The sequence below is a fragment of the Pleurodeles waltl genome, chromosome 9 (genome assembly GCF_031143425.1).
Source record: "Pleurodeles waltl isolate 20211129_DDA chromosome 9, aPleWal1.hap1.20221129, whole genome shotgun sequence".
NCBI lineage: Eukaryota > Metazoa > Chordata > Amphibia > Caudata > Salamandridae > Pleurodeles > Pleurodeles waltl.
In genome coordinates, this window is record NC_090448.1 from 404559578 (window position 1) to 404582151 (window position 22574).

The 22574-nt window shown below is 42.6% G+C and overlaps 1 protein-coding gene across 4 annotated transcripts in view; it reads left to right on the plus strand.

Annotated features, from left to right (window-relative positions):
- LOC138259404 (golgin subfamily A member 4-like) overlaps positions 1–22574 on the plus strand; it is a 407876-nt gene that overhangs the window by 42005 nt on the left and 343297 nt on the right. For all 4 annotated transcript variants that reach the window (XM_069207148.1, XM_069207147.1, XM_069207150.1 and 1 more), the window contains one exon: positions 21929–22130. In XM_069207148.1, the coding sequence (XP_069063249.1) occupies positions 21969–22130 (162 nt within the window). In that variant the 5' untranslated portion in view covers positions 21929–21968. The remainder of the gene's footprint in view (positions 1–21928; positions 22131–22574) is intronic.

A 22574-nucleotide genomic window follows, 5' to 3' on the forward strand; every position in this document is an offset into this window, starting at 1 on the left:
GGCACAATTCTTATTGGCATGCGACCACATGCCATAATGATACTTTCAGTCAGTCGTGAGAGGCATCCCAGCCTGTAGCTTTTGGTGCCAGGGAGGTAGGGGCACATTAATGTCTACGCATTTTTTTTTTTAACTTATAATGATATTATGATTATGGTAAATGAATATGTAAGAGTATATATTTAAATATCGTAAAGCTTTTATTTTGCCTTTACTTTCTTTTTATAGGCAGCAATGTAAGGTTTTAATATTACTTTATACATGTATTGCTGGCTTTTACAATGGCTGAAACTGATAGGAAGCTATTGTGGCTTAAAGAAAAATACTAAATAGGAAGTTGAAGAGAAAGAGTGCATAAATGTGCTTTTTTATTGTAACCCCATGTCAGCTGATTTCTGCTTCTGTGCGTTTGTTTTTTATACGATAGATTTTAAAAGTAGCCATTTTAGCCACTTCTTGAGGAGAACTTTTCCTTCAAAAGATCCAGAAGGTGATGGGTTGTTTGCTGTCATGTGACACACGGTCTCATAAATGCAATGGAAATAGAACCCCCCTTGTTCAGTGTTAATTTCATCATATAAGTTTAATGTGATTAAACATATACAATCCTCCGTAAATTAGTCGTTACATTCTACATATTTTTTTTACCAGTTTATAGTGCTTAAAAGTGTGTCATTCGGCAATATATTTAACCCAGTCCCTTTGAATCATTTCTGCTAGGCCAGCCAGTACCCAACAGCACTCTTAAACGTTCACTTATTAGCTCTCTGCCCTACCGGCGAGAGTACTTCTGGTTACACCGCTGACTCTCTCCAGCACTCAGATTTACAGTCTTACTCTGGACATCGCACAATTTTTACATAGTAATTGTGCTCTCCTCTGACACTAGTTCCGCTGAAAGACTTTTCTTCTCAAACAGTGGTTTAAATGGGCCGGTTCTGTCTGGTACTGAGTACCAGTACTTTTTTTTTTGAGAGGGAGAGTACTTGCACTTCTCAAGGAAAAGGTAATTCTTTTAATTGGAGAGTACCGGCACCTCCCAGAAACAAGCAGGTACTTTGATACAGAGTATCTGCACTTCTATGTTTCCATTTACTGTTCCCAAATAAATATTCCAGGAAACCTAGCACCAACTCAGTGGTAAATTTATCTCCGATCCTTTCCATTGGCCATTTTCAAACAGTAATCAGAACGGTAGCATTACTCGAGCTACCTGATACCATGGTAGACAAACCCTTAACGTTGATGTCATTATTCCTAGAGCAGCCTCACAGTGGTTAAAGGCACCACCACTGTTTTGTAAGTTTAGTCACTCATCCCGCTGTCCATATGCTACAGAAGAGCTCTGTCAATCCTACACTCCTAGTCTTCACCAAAAGTTACTGTACAATCCTTCTAAAGATAGACATGCTGGGATGACAAACGGTCATTAACATTGTTGTAGCCGAAAAAAGTATATAATCTCCCTCTATCAACACTACATTGCTCTACCCTAAATCCCCTTTCAGTTTTAACTTGCCTCACAAGCGGCTCTCTCCAGGCCACTATTTGACCAAAAAACATCCTCAGCTTATACTTAATAATTTTCCATCTTTTGTTCACTAATCCGATGCGACTGTTGCTAGCCCACACAGAACTGCTTCTCACACTCCTGTCCAAAGGATAGTCCGTCAGTGCCCCAGTGTCCAAGTAGAAGCAAGCATTTGGTGCCTTACCGCTATTTCCCTTCAGCTTTTTGAAAAAGTGGGCTTCAAATTAAGCAATATGTGGTTTTAGTACATTTACGTCTGTGCTAAATCTTTCTTCATCCCATAACTTCTGACGTTCAGTCAAAATACACATTTTTTCCCACTTTGAAAGATTTTAAACACTGTGAATTAGCAATCTATTTTAGCCTTGTAGAGAAAATATTCTGCGCAGCCTCCCTGGTAAACTTACCACTTCGGCTCTGTTTTGTCAAAACAATTCAAAAGAAAACTCTGCCACTAACAAGGAAACATGATTTGGTCTGTTAGTTACCTTGAGTTTTTCTTCTGTTTCTTCTGTAGCCTCCACTTGAGTAATTTTTGGTCCAATACCCTAGGGTGAAATAGTGTGACATAAATATTCAAGTTCCTCTTGGCAAAATGAAGACATTTGTTTCCTCAGCAGCTGGGGGTGTACAAGGGTAAAATTCTCTAAAAATAATGGAATGAGTGCTTGAATCAATCTCTGCTAATGTCAATCTTGGCTGCTTTCCAGACCATCGTTGTTCACCCACTGAGGCATTCTAGACAGAAGCACACTTTCTGCAAACCAATCTTTCTCTTGTTCCAATAGAAACAGTCGAGGTTGAACTTCCAGGCTAGGCACCCTCCAGATTGAAACACAAGCAGGCCCAGACCGGCTTTGGCCTACTTAGGCCTCATCAAAGAGGTATAGCATGAGCCATGTGGCACAGGGAATACTTGCCCATGTCTGGGCATACCTGTTGCACTTAGGGCACCTACAACAAAAACAACAAGGTGATGTAAAGCATACCTGAATTAATCTTGGCCACTGGTTATTGCTTATGGCTGCATTCAGACCATTGTTTTTTGCCCACTGTGCCTATACAAACAGTCCAGCCGTGCTGCCAGGCCCCTGCTCACTGTCTCACTGGAACCACGCTGCAGCTGTCTGATGAGGCTCAAATAGACTGAAACAGTCTTGGTTTGTTTGTGTTCCTGTCCAGAGAGGAACTGGCTTTCCATTTCAGACTAGACTGACTGGAGCAGGACCAGGGCTGATTTGCAGATGGCTGGGTCTAATCTGAGATGGCATGGTGGTCACAAAAAATGGACTGGGATGTTGCCCGAGTAATTAGAAGTGGCTGAGATTAATTCAAGCATTCAATCCATTACGTTTTTTTTTTATTTCAGTGCAATGCCGTAAGTGCGAAGGGTATGCCCGGACATGGGTCCTGTGCTCACTGTGCCATTGCAACTAAGTTACACCCAAGTAAAAAGGTCCACATTGGTCGAAACTGGTCTTGGGTTACTTTTGTTCTGGTTCACAGAGGACCTGGCTTGGCAGTTTGGGTTGAACTGTTTCTGTTGGAGCAAGACCAAGATTGATTTACATATGGATAGGTCTAATCAGGTGTGGCTTGGTGGGCAAAAAGACAATGGATTGGGAGGCGGCCCATATTAATTATCAGTGTCCGAGATTAATTCAAGCATGCCACCCATCGCATTTTTTTTTGCTTCAGTGCCATGCCCTAAGTGCAAAAGGTATGGTCGTGGATCTCGTGTTCACTGTGCCACTGGAACCAAGCTACGCCATCCTGAAGATGCCCAAACAGGCCGAAACTGGTCTTCGATTTCTTGTGTTTCTGTTCATTGCGGACTTGGCTTGGCAGTTTGGGTTGGTTTGTTCCTATTGTAGCAGTAGCAATCTGATTTGGATATTGCTGGGTGTAATCCGAGCTGCATGGTGGTAAAAAAAGCAATCGACTCGGATGTGACCCCAAGTAACTTACCAGTGGCTGAAATGAATTCAAGCATTTTGCTCAACACATTTTTTTTCCCCAACAAATTTTATTTGGATATTATCAGAAAAAGGACCCAATGATCCATGTACATGTAGCCGATTTTGCAGGATAAGCTAGAAATAAAAATGTATAAACACAAACAAATGCACTATCTGCTTCGGGTTTCCGCCCCACTACCCCAAACAACACCCACCCTCTCATCTAAAAGCAGTAGACAGTTATAGCTCATGTTCCCATACTTCACTGGCAACAAAGCCCCATTTCGTCCTCCAGTCGCGACTCTGCCGTGCATTCCGGGTCCAAGTACAAGCCACAGAAATCTGCCCATCTCTGACAAATCTTTCGATGTTTCTGGGGGCACCCTCTGGCCTTAAACACTGCTATTTCCAGCCCCATGCAGAAGTCCATCTCTCTTGTCCATGCCCCTAGGGACGGTGAGACACTATCCTTCCATAGGCGAGCAATGTCCCTCTTTGCATAAGTACAACGAATAAGAGATGGCGCTTATATCTGTTCCCCCCATTCCCTCTACACTACGTAGGAGAAGCAACTTTGGTGGTCAAAGAAATGACCCAGGCGAGGGCCTCGCCCACACAGGATACCACCCTCCTCCAGAAGCGGGTCAATGCGCTATAGCTCCATGAAGTATGGAGAAACGTGCCTACTCTGTGTCACAGCGTAGGAAATTAGGGGTATCAATCAGTCCCATAGACAAAAGGCAGTGTAGTATGCCCGATCTAAATATTTTAGTTGAATCAGCCGAAGGCGCAAAGAAATTGCTGCACGGAGTGGGGCCCTCAGGGCCTCAGTCTAGTCACCATTGTCTATGTCATTAATGTCGGCCTGCCATGCCACACCGAGGGCAGGAAGCATAATGTATCTATTAGTGATTAGAGTTTGATATATATGGTAAATTTTGTGAGCTATCCCCCATCAATAGTTGGCCCTCCAGGGGGGCTAACGTCTGGAAGATCTGAAAGAGTGCATAAATACGTACAGATAGCATGGCGTAATTGCAGATACTTGTAAAATTGACCGAGATGCATCTCATATTCTGATTGTAACTCTTGAAACGATTTAAGAACACTGCCCCACATAATATCACCCAGTGTGGAGATACCGATGCGGTCCCATCCTTGGAAGCCCTGTCGGCGCACCACACTCACCACATTTTTTATTACTTCATTTTTTATTACTTCATTGTGACGGCCTAAGTGTGATGGTGAATGCCCTGACCTGGGTCTCATACTCACTGTGCCACAGGAATCATGCTCCTCCTGCCTGAACAGGCTGATACCAGTCTTGGGTTGCACGTGTTCTTTTTCAGAGAGCACCTCTCCTGGCATTTCGGACTGACCTGTTCCTATTGGACCAGGACCAAGTCTGATTTGCATATTGCGTGATCTAAACTGAGTGGCATGGTGGGCAAAAAAAAACGTACAGACTGGATTGGATCGGGCTGGGCTGTTCCTGTCGGAGCAGGACCAAAGATGATTAAGTTATGGACTAATATGGCTTGAGTAATTACTAGGGGCTGAGATTAATTCAAGCATTCCACCCACCACATTTTTGTTCACTTCGGTGTAAAATTACAGACCTGTTTTCAGAAATACAGTTGATTTCTCTTTTATTCTTCCATAAACTTGGATATCACACTGAAATGTCATGTTTTGTTTGGATTCTGTGGAAGAAAAGGAATACTCTGAGAAGCTCACTGAAGTCTAATACATGTTTAATGCAAAAATATAGCAAGCAGCAAAAATACTCTAGTGTGAATTCACAAATTCAGCTGACCAGCAATTTGTCGTTGGAGCATACAATGCAAAATTCACTACATTTCTGACTTCCCTTTATACATTTTTTATAATACACTAAGCAGAGGATAGAACATCCGGTTTAATATGATGACCTCTAGCAAGCAGATGACTAGTGCTTCTCATTGGAAGAATGCATGATTACCTTGGAACAGAGAAGCTGGTGGGGTGTGAAAGAAAGCTGACCACTTAGTCTGCAGTGTCTCACTTGTTTATGTTAACTTCAAAACAAGGCTACACTAACTTGAGCTTATTAAGGTAATTTGAATTTCATGGAGTTCCCTAACGCTACTCTTGAAGTGATGTATTTGCTCATGGATGCTGCGAGATATGTTAAGTATGTGTGTACAACATTCTGACATGACTATCGTACAAAATGTCCCACACCCTTGGCAGTGAGGACAAAGCCAAAAGCTATTTGATTTTGCATGGAAATGGTCTTCTGAGCATTTAGCTGATTAGACATCAGGCCTAAAGTAATGTCTGTGGCGTTAATGATTTGCCCTAGTTTTTTAGCATTCTGCCTTATTTCGCAGTCTGCCTCTCTCCATAATTAGACAAAAAAATGTAAAGATCATAGCGCCTTCAGGGTCACTGAAAGGATGCTCAGGAAAGTGTCTAATAGCAGGGACCACACATCCAAGGTAACAATCCCCAGTCCAGTCTTATGGTTACCAGGAATAAGAGGTACATGCTGCAAAATAAATGGGAACTTGTCTCAGAAGTGACGCTTAAGAAACAACTTACCATTAAGAAAGCAGTTTTCAAACTGGGCAACATACTGAAAAATAGTTACTTGGATCAAGATGTTCACAAAGCTTCATATCGTGTTGATTTCGGGGAGTGTCAGCCAACTCAAGCAGGCGGTGCCCATCATAGAACATATCAAGACAATAATATTTTTTGAAGAGGGGCACTGAGATCAAAAGCACTACCCTATTCCCCCCCGTTGTCAACAGGCAAGTGAGCAAATCCATTAGGAAGAAGGATTTATGATTTGGCGATAAAGCAGCAACATGATGGTGGAGTTGTTCTGTTACACGGACAGGCGTAGTGCAGTTTGGTGTTTCATCAGCACCCCATTCAACTTCTGTGAGGTGTCCCACAAGGAATCGGATAATGAGGGCAGTAGCAAAGAGTGCGGCCAGATCCACAGGGGAATCTAATGTAGGGAGGCTGGTTGTTTGGACGGAGGTGATAACTAGAGATAGTGGGCGCCTTGCTGTACGGCTGCAGGGAAGTAGCAATGGAATCACCAGGACAGATGGACCGATTCCCCTCAGTAGCAAGTGGTGTAGGCTAGCCTTGAATGCCCAGTCCTGTTGCAGGAGAAGAGGTAGAAGCAGCACTAGTTCCTGCAGGCTGCTTAGGTTTGGGGTCCGTTGCAGGTGTGTAGATGGGCACTGGTGGGCAGACGTCCAGTGTGGGTGCTACATGCCAGCACTGAGGGGGATGGAACAAAGTTGGCAATTCACAGCACTTAACGGCTATGATTGTGACGAGTAGCATATGTGACGAGTAGCATACGGCATGATCCTCTTCAGCAGGGCTGGAAGGTGTAGTTTCTCTAGTGCACTTTGACCAAGACCCAGTCATATGGCTGGAGACTGTGGCAAACTTTGGATGGGCAGTCAGGTAAGGCAGCTTGAACCTGAGAGCAGAATAGTAGAGACAGCAAATATGTTTTTGGCAGTATTGGAGAACTGCATCAATATTCAGTTGCAAGTCTAATTGAGCAGCAGAACAGGTAGATTTGGAGAAAACATCCTAGGGCATCCTGTAACTACCTCATACTTGTTGAGATTCGTTCTTTGAGTTGGGATGCCTATGATTTAGCACAAAGCTAACAGTAAGGCATCAGGTCATTTCAATTGGGTCTTTGAAAAGATTTTTAATATCTTATACATATGTGCTTTACAGTGGCGCTAAGCTTTCCCTGTTGAGTCAGGCGATAGGCACAGTGGAAATATTGCATGACCACTAAAGCTTTGCAGATCTCCTGACCTACAACTGAAATTAAGTGTGTTTCTTGGTCACTTGAAAGGTGCTGCAGAGTACCGAACCATGGAACGATCTCCCTGAGTAGGAACTTCAACACAGTCATAGCATCTGCTCTTGCAGATGGATACACTTCAGCCCACCTAGAAAACAAACATAGTATTGCAGGCACATAACAGTAAGAAGCATGTTTTGACACTTGGGCCTTTCTGTAAATGGACAAAGAGAGACCCCAAGGAAGTGGGTGGGCGGGCAGCGGAGGTGGTCTTGATTCCACTGCCGATACTATGAGACTGGTAAATAACACAAGTGGTATTCATTCTGGACAATAGAAGTAAAGGATGGTGCAAAATAATGGGTTGCAGTGGCATGAATCATACAGTCCCAACATGGGTAGCTCCATGATACAGCTGTATGCAGTTGGGGAGCAGGAATTTCCGCGTGACAGCACTTCTCACATTGTCTGCTCAAACTCCTTCCTGGTATCTTGCACAATTATGTTTTTTCTAGTATTGGTTTTCGACTTGCTCCTGTAACAGGTAAGATCCCTAAACTAAGAACAGGAAACAAATCCGTCTGTACAGCATACATAGCAGCAACATTGCTCAAGAATAAGGCAAGGATCAGCAAGGGAATCTCCTGGAGAAAATTCATCATGAGTTTAGTGAGTAGCAAGTTTGATAACTGCAGTCTTAAGTGGCAGAAGATGTGTTCAGGCATTTTTAAGGGGATGCTGGTGGAAGTTAGAACCCCCCACCACCCCTCTGCACCCAGAGAAGACCAAAGTCCTGTGTGACTCCGAAAGCACATTTTGAGTCTCTGAGTTTCTTAGCAAGAACTCAAGCTCTAGTCCAGGTATCAAGCTTGGCAACATAGACACATCTTATATTGGGTAGGCAGCAGTTCTCACCTACCTCATATATAGTACATAGAGTGTTTTGAGCAACAAGATGCAGGGTTTAGAGTTAGGCAGCGGACTAGCATGATATGAGAGACAGACAATATTACAATCTCGTATCAGGAAAGCCTGACATTGGAAATGTGTTGGGTCTTGGTGGCGAGGAAGAGAACAACAAAAACATGAGGAACAGCCATAATCAAGGTCGAACTCAATACAATGTTTTTAGAAGCTATGACAAGGTGGGCAGGCGAGAATGCAGAGCAAAATCACGAAGGGAGTGCTTCTGCTATGGGGTCTAAAAGTGAAGAATAGTATGCTGGGGCCTTGTTCTTATCACCATGACACTACATGGGCTAATTCATCTTGTTTGTGGCAATACAGAGGAAGTGGTTTTGTGTAATCGGGAGCCCCCAAGACATACTTGGAGGCAAGTCTGTAGTTTTATTTGTACAACTGTATGTTTAGTGTCTTTATATCATTGCAAGGGCTCAGGGGTGTCATTTTGAATATAATTTTGCAATGGTTTCCCAACAGCTGTATACCCACAGATCCACTCTCTGTAATACCCAGCCATACTCAAGAAAGATTGTACCTGGGAGATGGTTACTGGATGTTGTAATTTATGGATGGCTTCAATCATTCATCTACGGGTGGCACTTTCCCACAGAGATCCTCTCACCTAAATATCATACACAAGGAAGAACAAATTGCAGATTTCTATTGAAACCTTTTGACATTTCTTCGTCAATTTGTGGGCATAGTAGATGGATTCACCTTTGCGCTGGTCTAAAGTAACGGAGGCAAGGAGAAGATCATCAAAATATTTGACCAAGGTGGAATTTTCGGGAAAGACTAGGGTGTCTAAATCCTTCTTTGAAGCCTGGGGAAAAAATAGAAGGAGATTCCGTAAACTCTTGAGAAAACCTCCTACATGCCAGTTAGAAACAGTCAAATGAAAAACTGAGGAGAAACTGATTATCTTCATGAATGGGCATGGAAAATAAGTCGAAACATAAATCCACCATGGTGAACCATTGGGCATTAGCAGGATACAGGAAAGGATGGTAGCAGGGTTAGAGATAACAGCAAAACTAGGAATAACCACATTATTAATATCTCTCAAATCTTGAACAAATCAGTACACATTGGCCTTTCCCGCCTTTATAATAAGGAGTATAGGAGTACTACATCTCCTAATGATCTGTATCAAAACACCTTGGTTGAAAAGATCTGTAAAGGCTGGCCGAATTCCTGCTTCAGGCATTTGAGGATACTGTAACATTTTCATAGGTTTTATTTTGTGTCATTAGCCCCTGTGGGCATTAAGGACGAGGGCACTTATACAAGTAATTCTGACAAGTGTTCAGACATTTTTTAATAATACGCCTGGGTTTTGCACAACTGGGCAAGGACCTCATCTGCTTCATGCTTCAGAATTGAGGTAGGCTTCTTCTTGTTTGTAGAAAACCATGCAGTTCAACTTTCACAAAATATCACAACCCAACAAATGGGCAGAGGAAGCAGGGCTTAAAGGAAAAGCATGTTTGTCTGTGATGGGACCAACAGTGAAGGAGACTGTATTAGAAGTGTGAATTATTGGAATCACCAACTGTTAGTACAGACATGCCCAAGAGAGGAAGTGAAGGAAATTCGCAGTTTTTTTTAGTTGATTGACTGGCACCAGTATTAATGGGCTAGTGGGTTTTCTATTTATCGTACAGTTAACATAAGGCCCTTTCTGATCTCCAGGAATCAAAATGTTCATGGTATAATCAGTACCTCTTGCTCTGTCGTTGTACTCAGGGTATGGATTTTGTACGTATGATCTGGTTAAACTCCAATGGGTCAGATGAACGAGGTACATTTGAAGCTCCATTAGGACAAACCCTTTTACAGTGTCTCAGTTGCCTGCAAGCAAAATATGACCCTCCCACTCAAAGAGCTTCTCTTCTGCCAGCAACACCGCCTGAGGTGATGACACTGTACTCACAATAAACATCTGCAGGCTCTGAGAGGCGAGGGTCCCGTTCTGTAGGCCTCATGGGCTTCCCCCTTGCCAGCTTGTCCCACCACCTCCGTGCCGTAGTGACTTTTTACAGTTTTTTCTTGAGATAATGATTACCCAGAATGGGGCCTGTGTTCCTTTTCTGTTGATGGACGTGCCAGCAATGATCTGAATGATCCTCACTATGTCACTATGCATCTCTTGTTCTGCAGAGTGTGTTAAAACTTGCTCCTCTTTGCACCGTGTTGTTTATTGCTTTGATTTGAATGCCCTGCGACGAAAAGATGAGGTATAACTTTTGCACTACAGAATAAATGGGTGAAAGCATACTCATTTGCTTACACATATTTGTTGTGTCTAGTATTGAGGATTGAGCCTGCGCTAGCATGCGCTTGCGCACTCGTATCGCTTGCGAGACGCTGTAGTAGTTAGAAAAGGGCTCAGAGCCCCATCCATGTCACGTCAGTGTCTTTCATTGGTTCGTGGGCTTGCATTTTAAAATCTACTTGCTTTCATTATTGGAAGGCATGCATACCTCATGCCTTTCCTGGTGGTTAGCTCTCCTCATGCGCAGCGACCAAGTACTGAAAACATACGAGGTTCACTGTTTTCCGTCCGGTTTGTGGACTACTTTTTCTCTTTTTTCGCAGCGCGATCTCGCTTGACAGAAGTCGAGCGCTTTGCATGACATTGACCCTGTTACATAGTTAATTGCTCTTTTGCCGGTTACGTAGATAATTGTACTTTTGCCGATAGGTTTAACTACGAGTGAACTGTAACAGCGCAATCACGCTCTTTTTTCCCATTTAATGAGGCAAGAAAAGTCCGGTTGGGAGTTTACAACTGCTAATAGCTCTAATTCGGAGAAATGCGAGACCCGTTGCATTGCAAATGCTTGTTTTTATTGCAAGCATAGTGTGGCCACATTTGGTTGATAGCATGTTTTTTTTTACTTTTATGGCATACGTTTGCAATAAAAAAAAATAACCATTGTACCAGCTTGCTGAGCCAGGTCCTTTGGCTTTGCCAATCCTTGTTATCTGTTGCAGTCAAATTCCTTGAATTGTCTAAATGCACTGCACTTCCATACCTTTAACAAAAGATCTTTACTCTCCTCTCATACACACTCCTCACTAATTCCATCTAGGATTCTTACATGACATGGCAAATTGTAATTGTGCTCACATCAGTTAGTTGTTCGCCCCTTATTTCCTGCACATACTTTAAGATTGTTAAATGCATTTGCCCCACTCCCAATTGATTGTGTCCTTCGATCTCTAATATCGGAGCTTTCGTTCAAAAGTGGAATCGCTAAATCTGGTATAGGTTATGCTCTCAAAGTCATAGCATGCACCTACCATCATCCATAAAGCTCTATATTGGTCCTTGGAATAAAATGTACACCTTTCTGATATTCAATTCATTCCTACAGTACAATTCTTTCCTCTGCTTAGAAGAATACTTAAAAGCTTCCACTTCTGAAGGTTCATTTAACAATGGTAGAATGTGTTTAGCCGCCATTAAACCTTCCACCCCTAAGTTATGTTTTAGCCATTAACGTTTTCAAGGAGGAAAGCAAATGAAACACCAGTACTTACACTTTATATACACCTTGACACATTGAACATTCAAACAGACGAGGTCTCCTGCCGTTTTCAAAAAGGCTGATGCCAGGTGAAGACTGTATGATAAACTATGAACCTAATTCCACATTTCAATAACTTACATCAATAGCAAAGTGTTAGTAGTCAGTACCAAACAGATGAAAAACAGTACAAGTGGAAAAGAGTAAAGATTATTTTAGTACAAGTCCAGAATTGTTTTCTACTTGTGCTACAAAAAAGTTTGGCATGCTCAGTATTCAGATGCCAGGTCTGAAAAATTAGCACACCGTACAAAATATACTTGTGTTTGATCTGTATGACAAAGATTTGAATTAATTATACCTATCAGAATATATTGTGTTTTAAAAGTATTGTAGCAAGATTATAGTTAGCAGACCTATTGTGAATTCAAATATACATAACTAAGCATAGATTTACTACACTTAACTACACAAATACGAACATTGATAATATGTATACATTGTTAGTGTAGGTAGATGTGGCTTGAAGTGCACAAGCAGGAATTTAGATCCTGCTGCACGCACATTCTCTAGTGTTCTGCAATTTCTTCAGGGTAAGTTTACTTTGGGGCAATGCTTAATTTAAACTAATGGTTTCCAGTGCTTGGTGCTGACACTATGGGGGTCATTCTGACCCTGGCGGCCGGTGACCGCCAGGGTCACCGACCACGGGAGCACCGCCAACAGGCTGGCGGTGCTCCCTCGAGCATTCTGACCGCGGCGGTTCAGCCGCGGTCAGAAGCGGAAAGTCGGCGGTCTCCCGCCGACTTTCCGCTGCTTGGGGGAATCCTCCATGGCGGCGGAGCGCGCTCTGCCGCCATGGGGATTCAGACACACCCTACCGCCATCCTGTTCATGGCGGGAAACCCGCCATGAACAGGATGGCGGTAGGGGGTGCCGCGGGGCCCCTGGGGGCCCCTGCAGTGCCCATGCCAACGGCATGGGTACTGCAGGGGCCCCCGTAAGAGGGCCCGCAAAGTATTTCAATGTCTGCTATGCAGACACTGAAATACGCGACGGGTGCCACTGCACCAGTCGCACCTTCCCACTACGCCGGCTCGATTCTGAGCCGGCGTCCTCGTGGGAAGGTTGATTTGCCCTGGGCTGGCGGGCGGCCTTTTGGCGGCCGCCCGCCAGCCCAGGGCAAATCTCAGAATCACTGCAGCGGTCTTTCGACCGCGGTGCGGTGTTCTGACGGGGTTACTTTGGCGGGCGGCCTCCGCCGCCCGCCAAAGTAAGAATGACCCCCTTAATTGCTTATACTGGCACTCAGGATAGTCTGCCACATGGTGGCACTGTTTGTCTTATTTAGAGATGAGCACAACAACAGTTGTTTATTAATTCAATATAATTGATAAAATAACTAATACCCGCCACCCAGACCATTCTTATACCTTTGAGCGCCTGGAATAGTCTGAATTGTCACACTTGTTGGCCTGTGAGAGTTAGTGGGAGTGTTTGTACTGTCATTGGCAGCAGCTGTGGGTGGGGCAAGCTGCAGTGGCCTTTTGATGAGGGCCCTGACACTTGTTTTTTCTTTTAACAAATTAAGCACAGCTTTGGGGCTACTTGTAGCTTTCCTACGGTTCCTGTGAAGAGTGATTCAAAAGGTATGAAAATCCAGAGATGGGGATAATGAGGATAATGATCGGATGTTAAGGTTGGTTCATTGTTTTACTGTCTTCTATTTTTGGTAGATATCCTTATTTCCTTCCTGGCACCCTTGTTTGGTCTTGGAAGCCCTAAGGTCCGACCCATTTGAGCTGAAGCGTCTACCATGTTATATTTCAGATGGCCATCATTTCAGTCATGTCAAGTGGGCCAAGTACCCTATGATTAGGGAGCCATGTTTGGTTGTCTGGCAATTCACCCTTATTCTATGATGAGATGCAAACGTCTACCCAAACATATTGTTGGAATTTTGTTCTTCACAAGAAGGTGCCTCCTGACTTTAGAAAATGAATTCTCTTCTCAAGAGAAAATGTCCATGCACAACCTGGATGGAAAGCAGGCTACTCAGATGTATTTGAAAAGATGAGACCCATTCTATGGTGACCCATGAGAGAAGAGGGAAAGGGTGCATCCAGGGTCTCCTTAAGTGGATGATCTGCTCACAATACAAACAACTTATGCTCTGGCACATTTTCCCCTTCTGGCCTAGACGTTAGAGAATGTACTGGACGCTATGTCATTTTTTTTTCCAGGGGTGTTCCATTACAGGTACATGCAGAACCTCTACCCAGGGTATTACCCAGACCTTTATGCAACATTATTGGTTTTAAGTGAAAAGTTCATAGATTCTTTTAACGCTCTGAAAGCTTGTCAAATAGGTTTTTTTTGCAATGACATCTGCACCATCATTTTGAACCTAATTTGGTCCTAACTACTTTTCCTTCTTATTCCATGTCTAATCTGTTAGTGTTTGCCATTGTCTTAGTCATGAAGGACGTGCACAAGGAAGAGGAGCATAGGTGTAATGCCACAGATAGATACTGGTAATCTTAATTTGCAGTAGTCCTACTCTTCCTTGTACCGGTTCTTATTTTCTGGTTTGCACATTGGTATCAAAAAGGTGCTTCAGGGTTGACAACTGTAGACTATTTATGTATAGACAAGTTGTCTATCTTCCAGATGGATGTGATGAAGATGACTGAAAGGTAAGCAGGGCAGTGCTGTTGCTTAATTCCAGCTTCAGGTTATTTTTTCCTTGTAATTGGCCTAATCTTGTTGAAACTCTTCCCTAACTACCTGTGAGATCCCCAGCTGCCGCACGCTGTTTTTCTACACACCAAATATAAAGCCCAGTCAAGAGGGAGAAATGAGCACACCAGCTACCTCACATTAAATGTTTAAATCATTTTTAACGTAGTTTCCCCCAATAATCCCACCAAAAATAAAGAGTGCCAAGGGACTCCTCTCATTTGCCGCATTTTTCATTGTGTTTTTAGACTTTGAAACTGTCAGCGAGAGAGTCCTTTGACTTTCTCAATGTTGCCTCTTGTAGGTCCTGTATGAAGATGGCAGCTGACTCTGTATAAGAGCACTTGAGTCCTCAGGCACCCTACTGTGCTAGATATCATGTGTGTTCTTGAGCACTTGTCCCTGGACGCACTTAGCAATTTCGTTAACCCGCATTATTGTTTTACTTCCGGTATTCCACCTTATGCACTATGACTCCAAGGCACTTTTCCAGTTGCATTTACTGTGTGCACTGTTGTGATTAGAGTGTGCTAGCCTTTCCTCTTATTACGTCACCATTTCAATATGCCTGCATTTTCCCTTTCACATGTCTTGCACTGAGTTATCTTTTTACTTTCTTCTGTGTCTTCCCACAATTTCCCGACATTAATAGGGATTTTTCGAGTGGGTAAGGACCAATAAGTAAAAATGTGGTTAAATATCCAGAGGATCATATTGTTTAGTCATCTCTTTATTACAACACTCTTAGCAACATGATCGTAGAATAAATAGGAAACGTTACCAAGAAGCTAGTTTGTTTGATATAGAGGATGCAGGGCTCGAGTGCATCATCTCGTCTTCTTTCTTGTGCTCTGACAGGATACCACATTTGCTAGTTTGTGGTAGTATAGTGTCTTTCTACCTTAATCGCCGATTTCTAAAATATACAGATCACAAATTATATTCTGTAAAAGTAGGTAAAACACCAGTCTATACTTGTCACTGGGTTCGAAATACGTGTTGATTGTGCTTCTTCTCTGCATACGCTGTGTTCATGTTTATAGCAGACACTGACGACTGATGCACTTATATAAAAAATGTGAACAAAATAAAGTGGACATACAAAAAAAGAAATACTTTTTTCCCCCTCAAAGCCCACTGCCTCAGTTTGTTGGAGTTAACATAATACTGTTCAAATGCTGGTGGGAATGTTACTCTTGATTAAACATAAAAACAAATACACATAGCTGATTTTGTTATTCGTGAATGCAGCTATTAATGTCTGTCCACGCTCTTCTCTCTGTATATGTGGTACAAAGGATAGTGTGTGAGGTGGTCAGTTTAATCAAAATGAAACAGAAAGGTAGGCTTGTGAAGGGTATAAAAGACTTCAGTGGTCAAGTACTAATGGTACTTAGTAACAGTTGAGAATAAAAAAAAAACATTGTGCAGTTGTTCTTACATTCTTGGATATTCTTTTTTCCATTTCATCTTCTTTCCATTAAGCTTTGTTTTGGGTTGCACCCATGTGTCTTGCCACAATTGTGATCTTCCTCAGGTTTCATCAGTGCTCTATCATGTCCTTGGCCTTCATGGAGGAAGATCTGTTACCTTGTGATGTATCATGGCAAAACCACCATTTCAGTTTGTAGCATTGGCTGCATGGGCTTCCCACTGCTTCATGCTTCGCATTCAAAAGTCTTTCTCCATATCATTTATTTAAACCATAAAAAGACAATTAAGAAACAAGTAGAAATGGTTTGCCATTTGTGCACAAACAAATACATCTGAAGGAGTTTCTTTTGTTGCCACTGCTTATTGAAAAAAACAAAAAAACAATTGAAAGCACTTAGCGTTGTAGTCTCACTCTAAAAAAATATTTTGAAAAGATGTGTTTTCAGTACTGTTAAATGGCTTATTGTAAGGAAATGCCTCTTTTTTACATGTTCACCTCCACGTTTTTGGAATGATGCTGCTGGTACTTTGACTGAGAGTGCACCGAGGCCTGCTAACCAGACCTCACTGCCAGTGTTCTAACCCCATACATAGTGCATGCCGAATTAGCTACCCCAGTTGGCAGACACTGACTAATTTATAAGCCCATAGTATATGGCTGAATCCTGTCAACATTTGTGAGATTGTCTACGGATGGACTTTTCTTGAATTGTCTAAAATCAGGCTGGATTATACATCACATTTTGACATCTTTTTAATGTATTGGAATTAGGATTGTTAGGAATTGTATTCTGTAATGGATATATTTGTGTTGAATAAATAGAGTCATTTATAATAATTTGCCACATATCTGTTTATATTTTTAGTAACTATATCTCTAAATCACATTTTATTGTTCTCTTATTGATTTATAATGATCATTGAATTCTTTACTCTGGATAGTTAGGGCTTATTTATATGTGTGCTCCACTAACTGTTTTGATGGTACCCAGAGTACCCAGGGCATGTAAGGCAGAGTGTCCCCCCCAGGGCTGCAGCACTGATTCTGCCTCCCTGAGTGTTCCAAGGTACAAAATGGCTCCTGGCTTGTTACTGTAGACTAGAAGGGCAGAAACACTGGCAGTTTGACTTTGCCATTCAGTCCAAAGCCACCCTATCCCTTAACAATATATACGTCTCCCCTAAGGAAGGCCAATAGAGCCCTAAGGCAGGGAGCTGTATTTTGTTAAGTAAGAAATATATTTTTATTATGTTTTAACAGCAAACCATTCCAAATTGTCGTTTTGCTGTGGATAAAATTAGTAGCACCAATGGCTAACACCGCTTACCAGTTGGCATCCCAACCCGGCTGCTCCTGAATGGGACTACCTAACTGGGTCAAGTAAGGTTTCAAATTAATCCTAGCATTATAACCAACCTTAGATCAACTTTAATACCACAATTAAAGTTAAGCAACTTTTAGAAAGTTGCCAGTCTGTACTCCGGCTAGCCCAGCGGCCTTACAGAGGACCTGGTAGCTTTCGTAGCTTTCTGACCACCTGGGGAGATGTGTGAATGATTCCCCAGCACAAGAACAAAGGCAGTTGCCGCAGAGTGAGGTGTCACCTCCTCTCTTTGGATGGCCACTCAGGGCTTTTGCCAAAAAGACAAGCTCCAAATGTGAAGCCGCCTTAGTGAGGGAAGTAGCGCCAACACCACTGAGCAGGATGCCTTTTGATCCTGCAAAGTGTAGACAGGGTCAAGGAGAGAAAACTCACCCCCAAACTGTTTTTTCCGAGGACATGGAGCCCTCTGGTAGCCACAACTCTAGAGTGGGCTACCAAGTTCCTCATAACCGAGGAACGGTTGTACCTGTCCCATCCCCCTCAGACCAGTAGCATGCCCAAAAACACACCACACATGCAACTCTAAGTTAACATCTTTACTCATCAGCGTACAACATATATCTGAACTCACAAAATTCCAAAAATGTTAGGACCACACACTGACACCTCCCAAATTGGTTACGTAATTTCCTTCATACATCCGCCCGTAGGTACGCGGTCCTAACACGTACGGTTCTAAGGCACTACAATGCCATCTTGAAAAGGGCAAGAATATGGCACTGTGGGATAGCCAGATGCCACACATCACAGGAACTTCGTCACTAGGTAGGATGGAATTCAGTAGCCCATTGGTAGTGACTGTGGTTTCCTCAGGGCACTTTCCAGGAATAAATATGACACCTCTGGCAGTCTTACCCTCAGATCACTCTAGAATCGGAGAGAGGACAAAGAAGGAATACCCAGCTGCCCTTGGACCCAATTCAAAGTCACGCTGCACTGCTAGAAGGACTGCACCTGCTGCACTTTGGGCAAACAGAGTTTGAACTGTACCTGCAGCTGTTGGCTCAGGGAAAATGTATTTACATGCCCAACCTACAGCAGTGATTTCAGTGATCAGTCAGCTGATCTCCTGGTACCAGACTCCAGGGACACAAGAGCTGATGTAGTTCAAACTGACAAGTTGGGAGCCACCACAGAGGTTTTGTCACCACCAGTTGCTGGGCACCCAGTAGGACAAAACCAAGTTTGCCAAAAGTTGCACTGAGTAGGGCTGACCTGGGAGTGCTGTCCAAGTCAGGATCGCTCCCAAGAGACACTAGCCCCCAACTAAGGATTTTGCCCCAACCGAGGTGCAGGCTGACCAGTAGCCCCATATCAGCTGGCCTGCTACTGCAACATATAGGACTTCAAGAGAGCCTGATCTCTGTGGCCAGGTTCGCCCCACTTCACCCATGGACCGAGTAACACCCACAAAGACACCTCCATCAACTGCACTACAGCCGGTGCATCCTTTGAGCATCCTTTGCCTGCATCCATCAGCGTCAGGACCACTCCATTGATGTCTACGGCGGTTGTCCCATAAAGTTTGGATCTTGCTTTAAAAAGGCTCTGGTGGCCAGGTAACTATCCAAAGTGTCCACTCTGGCCTCCTAGACCTCTGTCCTTCCTGAATTGGTCACCCAGCCCGGGCTGGAGTGGCTTAACTAACTGTTTCAAACTTTTCTAAAGTTTTTTGTTGCCCCATGCTCGTTTGTAGTTGCATTTAAAAGTGATAATATCTTCTAAGATCTGTATCTCTGTAACCCTCTGGTGGATTTTGTCCATCAAGGTCCCTAAAAAATTCATCAAAAACTATAATCTATTTTGGTGACTTCTTTCTTTTGTGTGTCATTGCTTTATGTTGTGGTTTGGTGCTGTTAAATGCTTTACACGTAGTTTCTTTGCTAACTCTTAATGCTTGCAGCCACAGCTACCCAGGGTTGAGTTTGAGGGTAAATAAACTAGCCTAACTGAAACCAAGACGGTATTTGTGAGCATACTTCATGGTAAGGCCCCAGGGCCATATCATATAGTACACCCAAACCCTTACAGATATATTCTAGTTTAAAAAAAAATATATATATGTAACATAATATTGTAATTTTCCATTTTAATTTCAACAAGTCTAAATGAATTTGATTGCTTTTCTCGTCATTTAGAGAAAGAAATGTTTTTGTTTGTTTTTCCACATTCATGCAACACATGCTTCTAGTGAACAATCCTTCAACCTTTGAGGCTCTTGCTTTCTTCTGGTTCTAACTTCTGTGCCTGTGTTCAGAATTCCAACCAGTCCATAATGAAACTTACGTTTGGTTAGTTGACAACTCAACCTAAGGGGGCTATTTCCCCTAAGACAGAGATATACAGATCAAATTCCTATTTTTCATCAGTCACTGAGGCAGATTTTGGTGGCTCACTGACTCCTGTGCTAGTGAGTGTGCCTTGTCAGAGGCAACAGTGAAGATCTCTCATAGTGCAATGCTGTCCAGTGTGGCACTGGCAAAATACTCCACTCTTTCCCTATAAGGTAAAATGAATACCTAAAAGAGAGATCTACTTGCCAAATCACAAAAATCTACCCCACAGGTGAACTTGAAAAGATGGCACAGATTCTGTGCCTGAATACGGAAACCTGTTTTTATTTGCGTTGCCTTTGCCTTTCTGGACTGCAGAACATGTTCCTGGGATGAAATGTGGGAGCTAACCTCAGCTCATCTGATTGACTGACATCAACTAGTGAGAAGGGTCTTAGCACAGGAACCTATTCTTATTAGTTTTAAAGGTTTCCCAAAATTGGTGAAACAGTATATAATCTCATCAAGTAGGGTGACCATCTCAACATTAACGCCCCTGATTGCACGTTGAATTTAGATGTCATTTGGTATTGTGTTTTTTTGCAGGACTCGTAGGATACGTAGTTTACTGTCTTGCCTGCATTTTAAATAGTGTTTTGAACTTGGCTATAGAGTTGTCAAATAAAAGAGAGTATAATCGTCACCTCCCATTCTTACGTAGAATATAGTTCGGTCCTGGGACAATTCTGATGATCATAACACTGGCACGAGCTGCTCATGATGTGTGCTGGGTTGAAATCTGGCAATGTTTCACGTACCACAGTGGGATATAGTTTGTGTCCATGGTTTACATTTTCTTCTGCGGTAAGCAGAAGTAGATGCGCAAATAACCATTGTCACACTGGGATTCATATACGTCAAACAGGAAACACGTTTTTTGCCAAATCTAAAAACTGAATGTAAACTAATTTTATAATAAAACATAGACACTGATCTACAATTTTCAATTGTAAGGGGTACAAAACTTTGAAAGCTTTGTTGTGTTTTTTTGGGCTCTTGACAAAGGCTGGGTCATTCAACCGCTTTATAAGTTCTGATCAGAGGTCACTCATATTTTTGACACCTTATGACCTGAGCTGTGGGAAGCTTGAAGTAAACCCTCACTCACTTTATTGCTATGAGTGCATTTACAGTGGTAGTGTGTTCTTTGAGAGAAAGAATAACAGGGTGGCCTGTACTTCATGGAAAAGGACACTAGGAACAACAAAATGACATTTGGTTTCAAAGACTCTTTACTGTTGGTATCTTTAGCTTGATGCCCTGCCTGTGATATCTCACCATTCTGACGATGTTTGTTGTGTGTGTAGTGGCAGGGACAGGTTGATGGCTGTTGTTTCAGCTTTGTCTTCTCCTAGCTCTGTTCTGCAGTCTTCTTGTTTATATGTAAACTTCTTACATGTTTATCTCTGACCACTTATTCTCAGCCTGCTTGCCAGTCCAGTATGTGGTGTAATTAAGAGTGTAGATCCACAACTGCTCTTTGCATTTTTACACATCATAATTGGAGCCCCTTTATTACTGAGCTTTTTTTAAAGGACCACAAATTTAATTATGTTTTTGCTGAGCCCCTGTTCCAGAAACTAGCTCACAAGTGAGATATTTGTTTCAACTGATATTGGAGCTCTATTTTATTTTGCTGGAGACTATGCTCACATGGTCCCTCACAGGGGTACATGAGCAACAAACTGCACCCTTCATTACAGTTTAATAGTGTGTAACTATGGCTCATATATGGTAATAGTGAAGCCATACATAGTTAACTTGCCGATTGGTTGTATCAGTTGATCAGAGAGGGACTTCAAAGTTGAGTGTTTAAGAAGAAATAAAAAAAATTGTTAAGAGTGGCCTGGTTAATTGTGATATGTGTGTTAACTTTTCTTACTGCATATATGGTAATTATGGGTTTTGTGATAAATATCTTAAGGTCAAAATGCCCAGCATTTACCAAAACATGTATTTTGGTGCAAAAAACACTAAAATCCACATTTTTTTTCCCCATAAGGGGGAATTGACTGATATTTATAGTACCCGATAAATTCTGACTTGGGGGAGTCAGATGTTATCAGGTAAGATAAGTGCCACATCTTTTACTGGGCTTCTCCTAATGAGGGCTATGTCTTCAATTATTTAGGAGTATATTGATATTCATCATTGATGCCCTCTCTGTGACACCTGAACTCCTCTGAAAGTTTCTCTTCCATAACTGGTATTCTCCTCCGACAGGTAATGAGACAGGAGCTCCCGGAACAGCAAGCACCCTATCATGAGTTGGACAGCAGAAGAATGGAAAGTGGGACTCCCCAGCAGGGCCCTGCAGAAGATCTCGGAGCAAGAGAGGCAGTTCGAGAAGCTGTCCAAGGAGAAGCAGCAGAAACAGTTACAGATGGAGGCGCTAGAGATGGCTTTGCACAAACAGAAACAAAAGGTGTGTCCCATGTAAATCTTGGGGCATGATCCCTGGTTCTCTTCCAGGAGATCCCCATCAATAGTCATATGCACTGAATAGTCCCACCCACGTGCCCCACTGCACTCCAGGAGGAAGAATTTTCTCTCTTCTTTATTGCAGTAAAAAAAACTGTGATCAAGACCAGCAGGTTGAAACGCGTCGGTGGTGATGGATGATGACTTTTTTTTAATTACCAAAACTTCTGTTCTTAACAGAAAATGACCATGTTTCACAAACCTCTATTTAAAAGGAAAGAGAATATGAGACATTGTTAGCCAATAGGCTGCCATTCAAAGATTAAGAGAGAAAACTGGCACTGTGCCTTGAAGAACCCGACAGTACCCCATATATCCTATCATGCCTCACAGGTGACAGGTCAGTTAATTTTTCTGGCACCTACAGTTAGGATCCTGGAGCACCGAA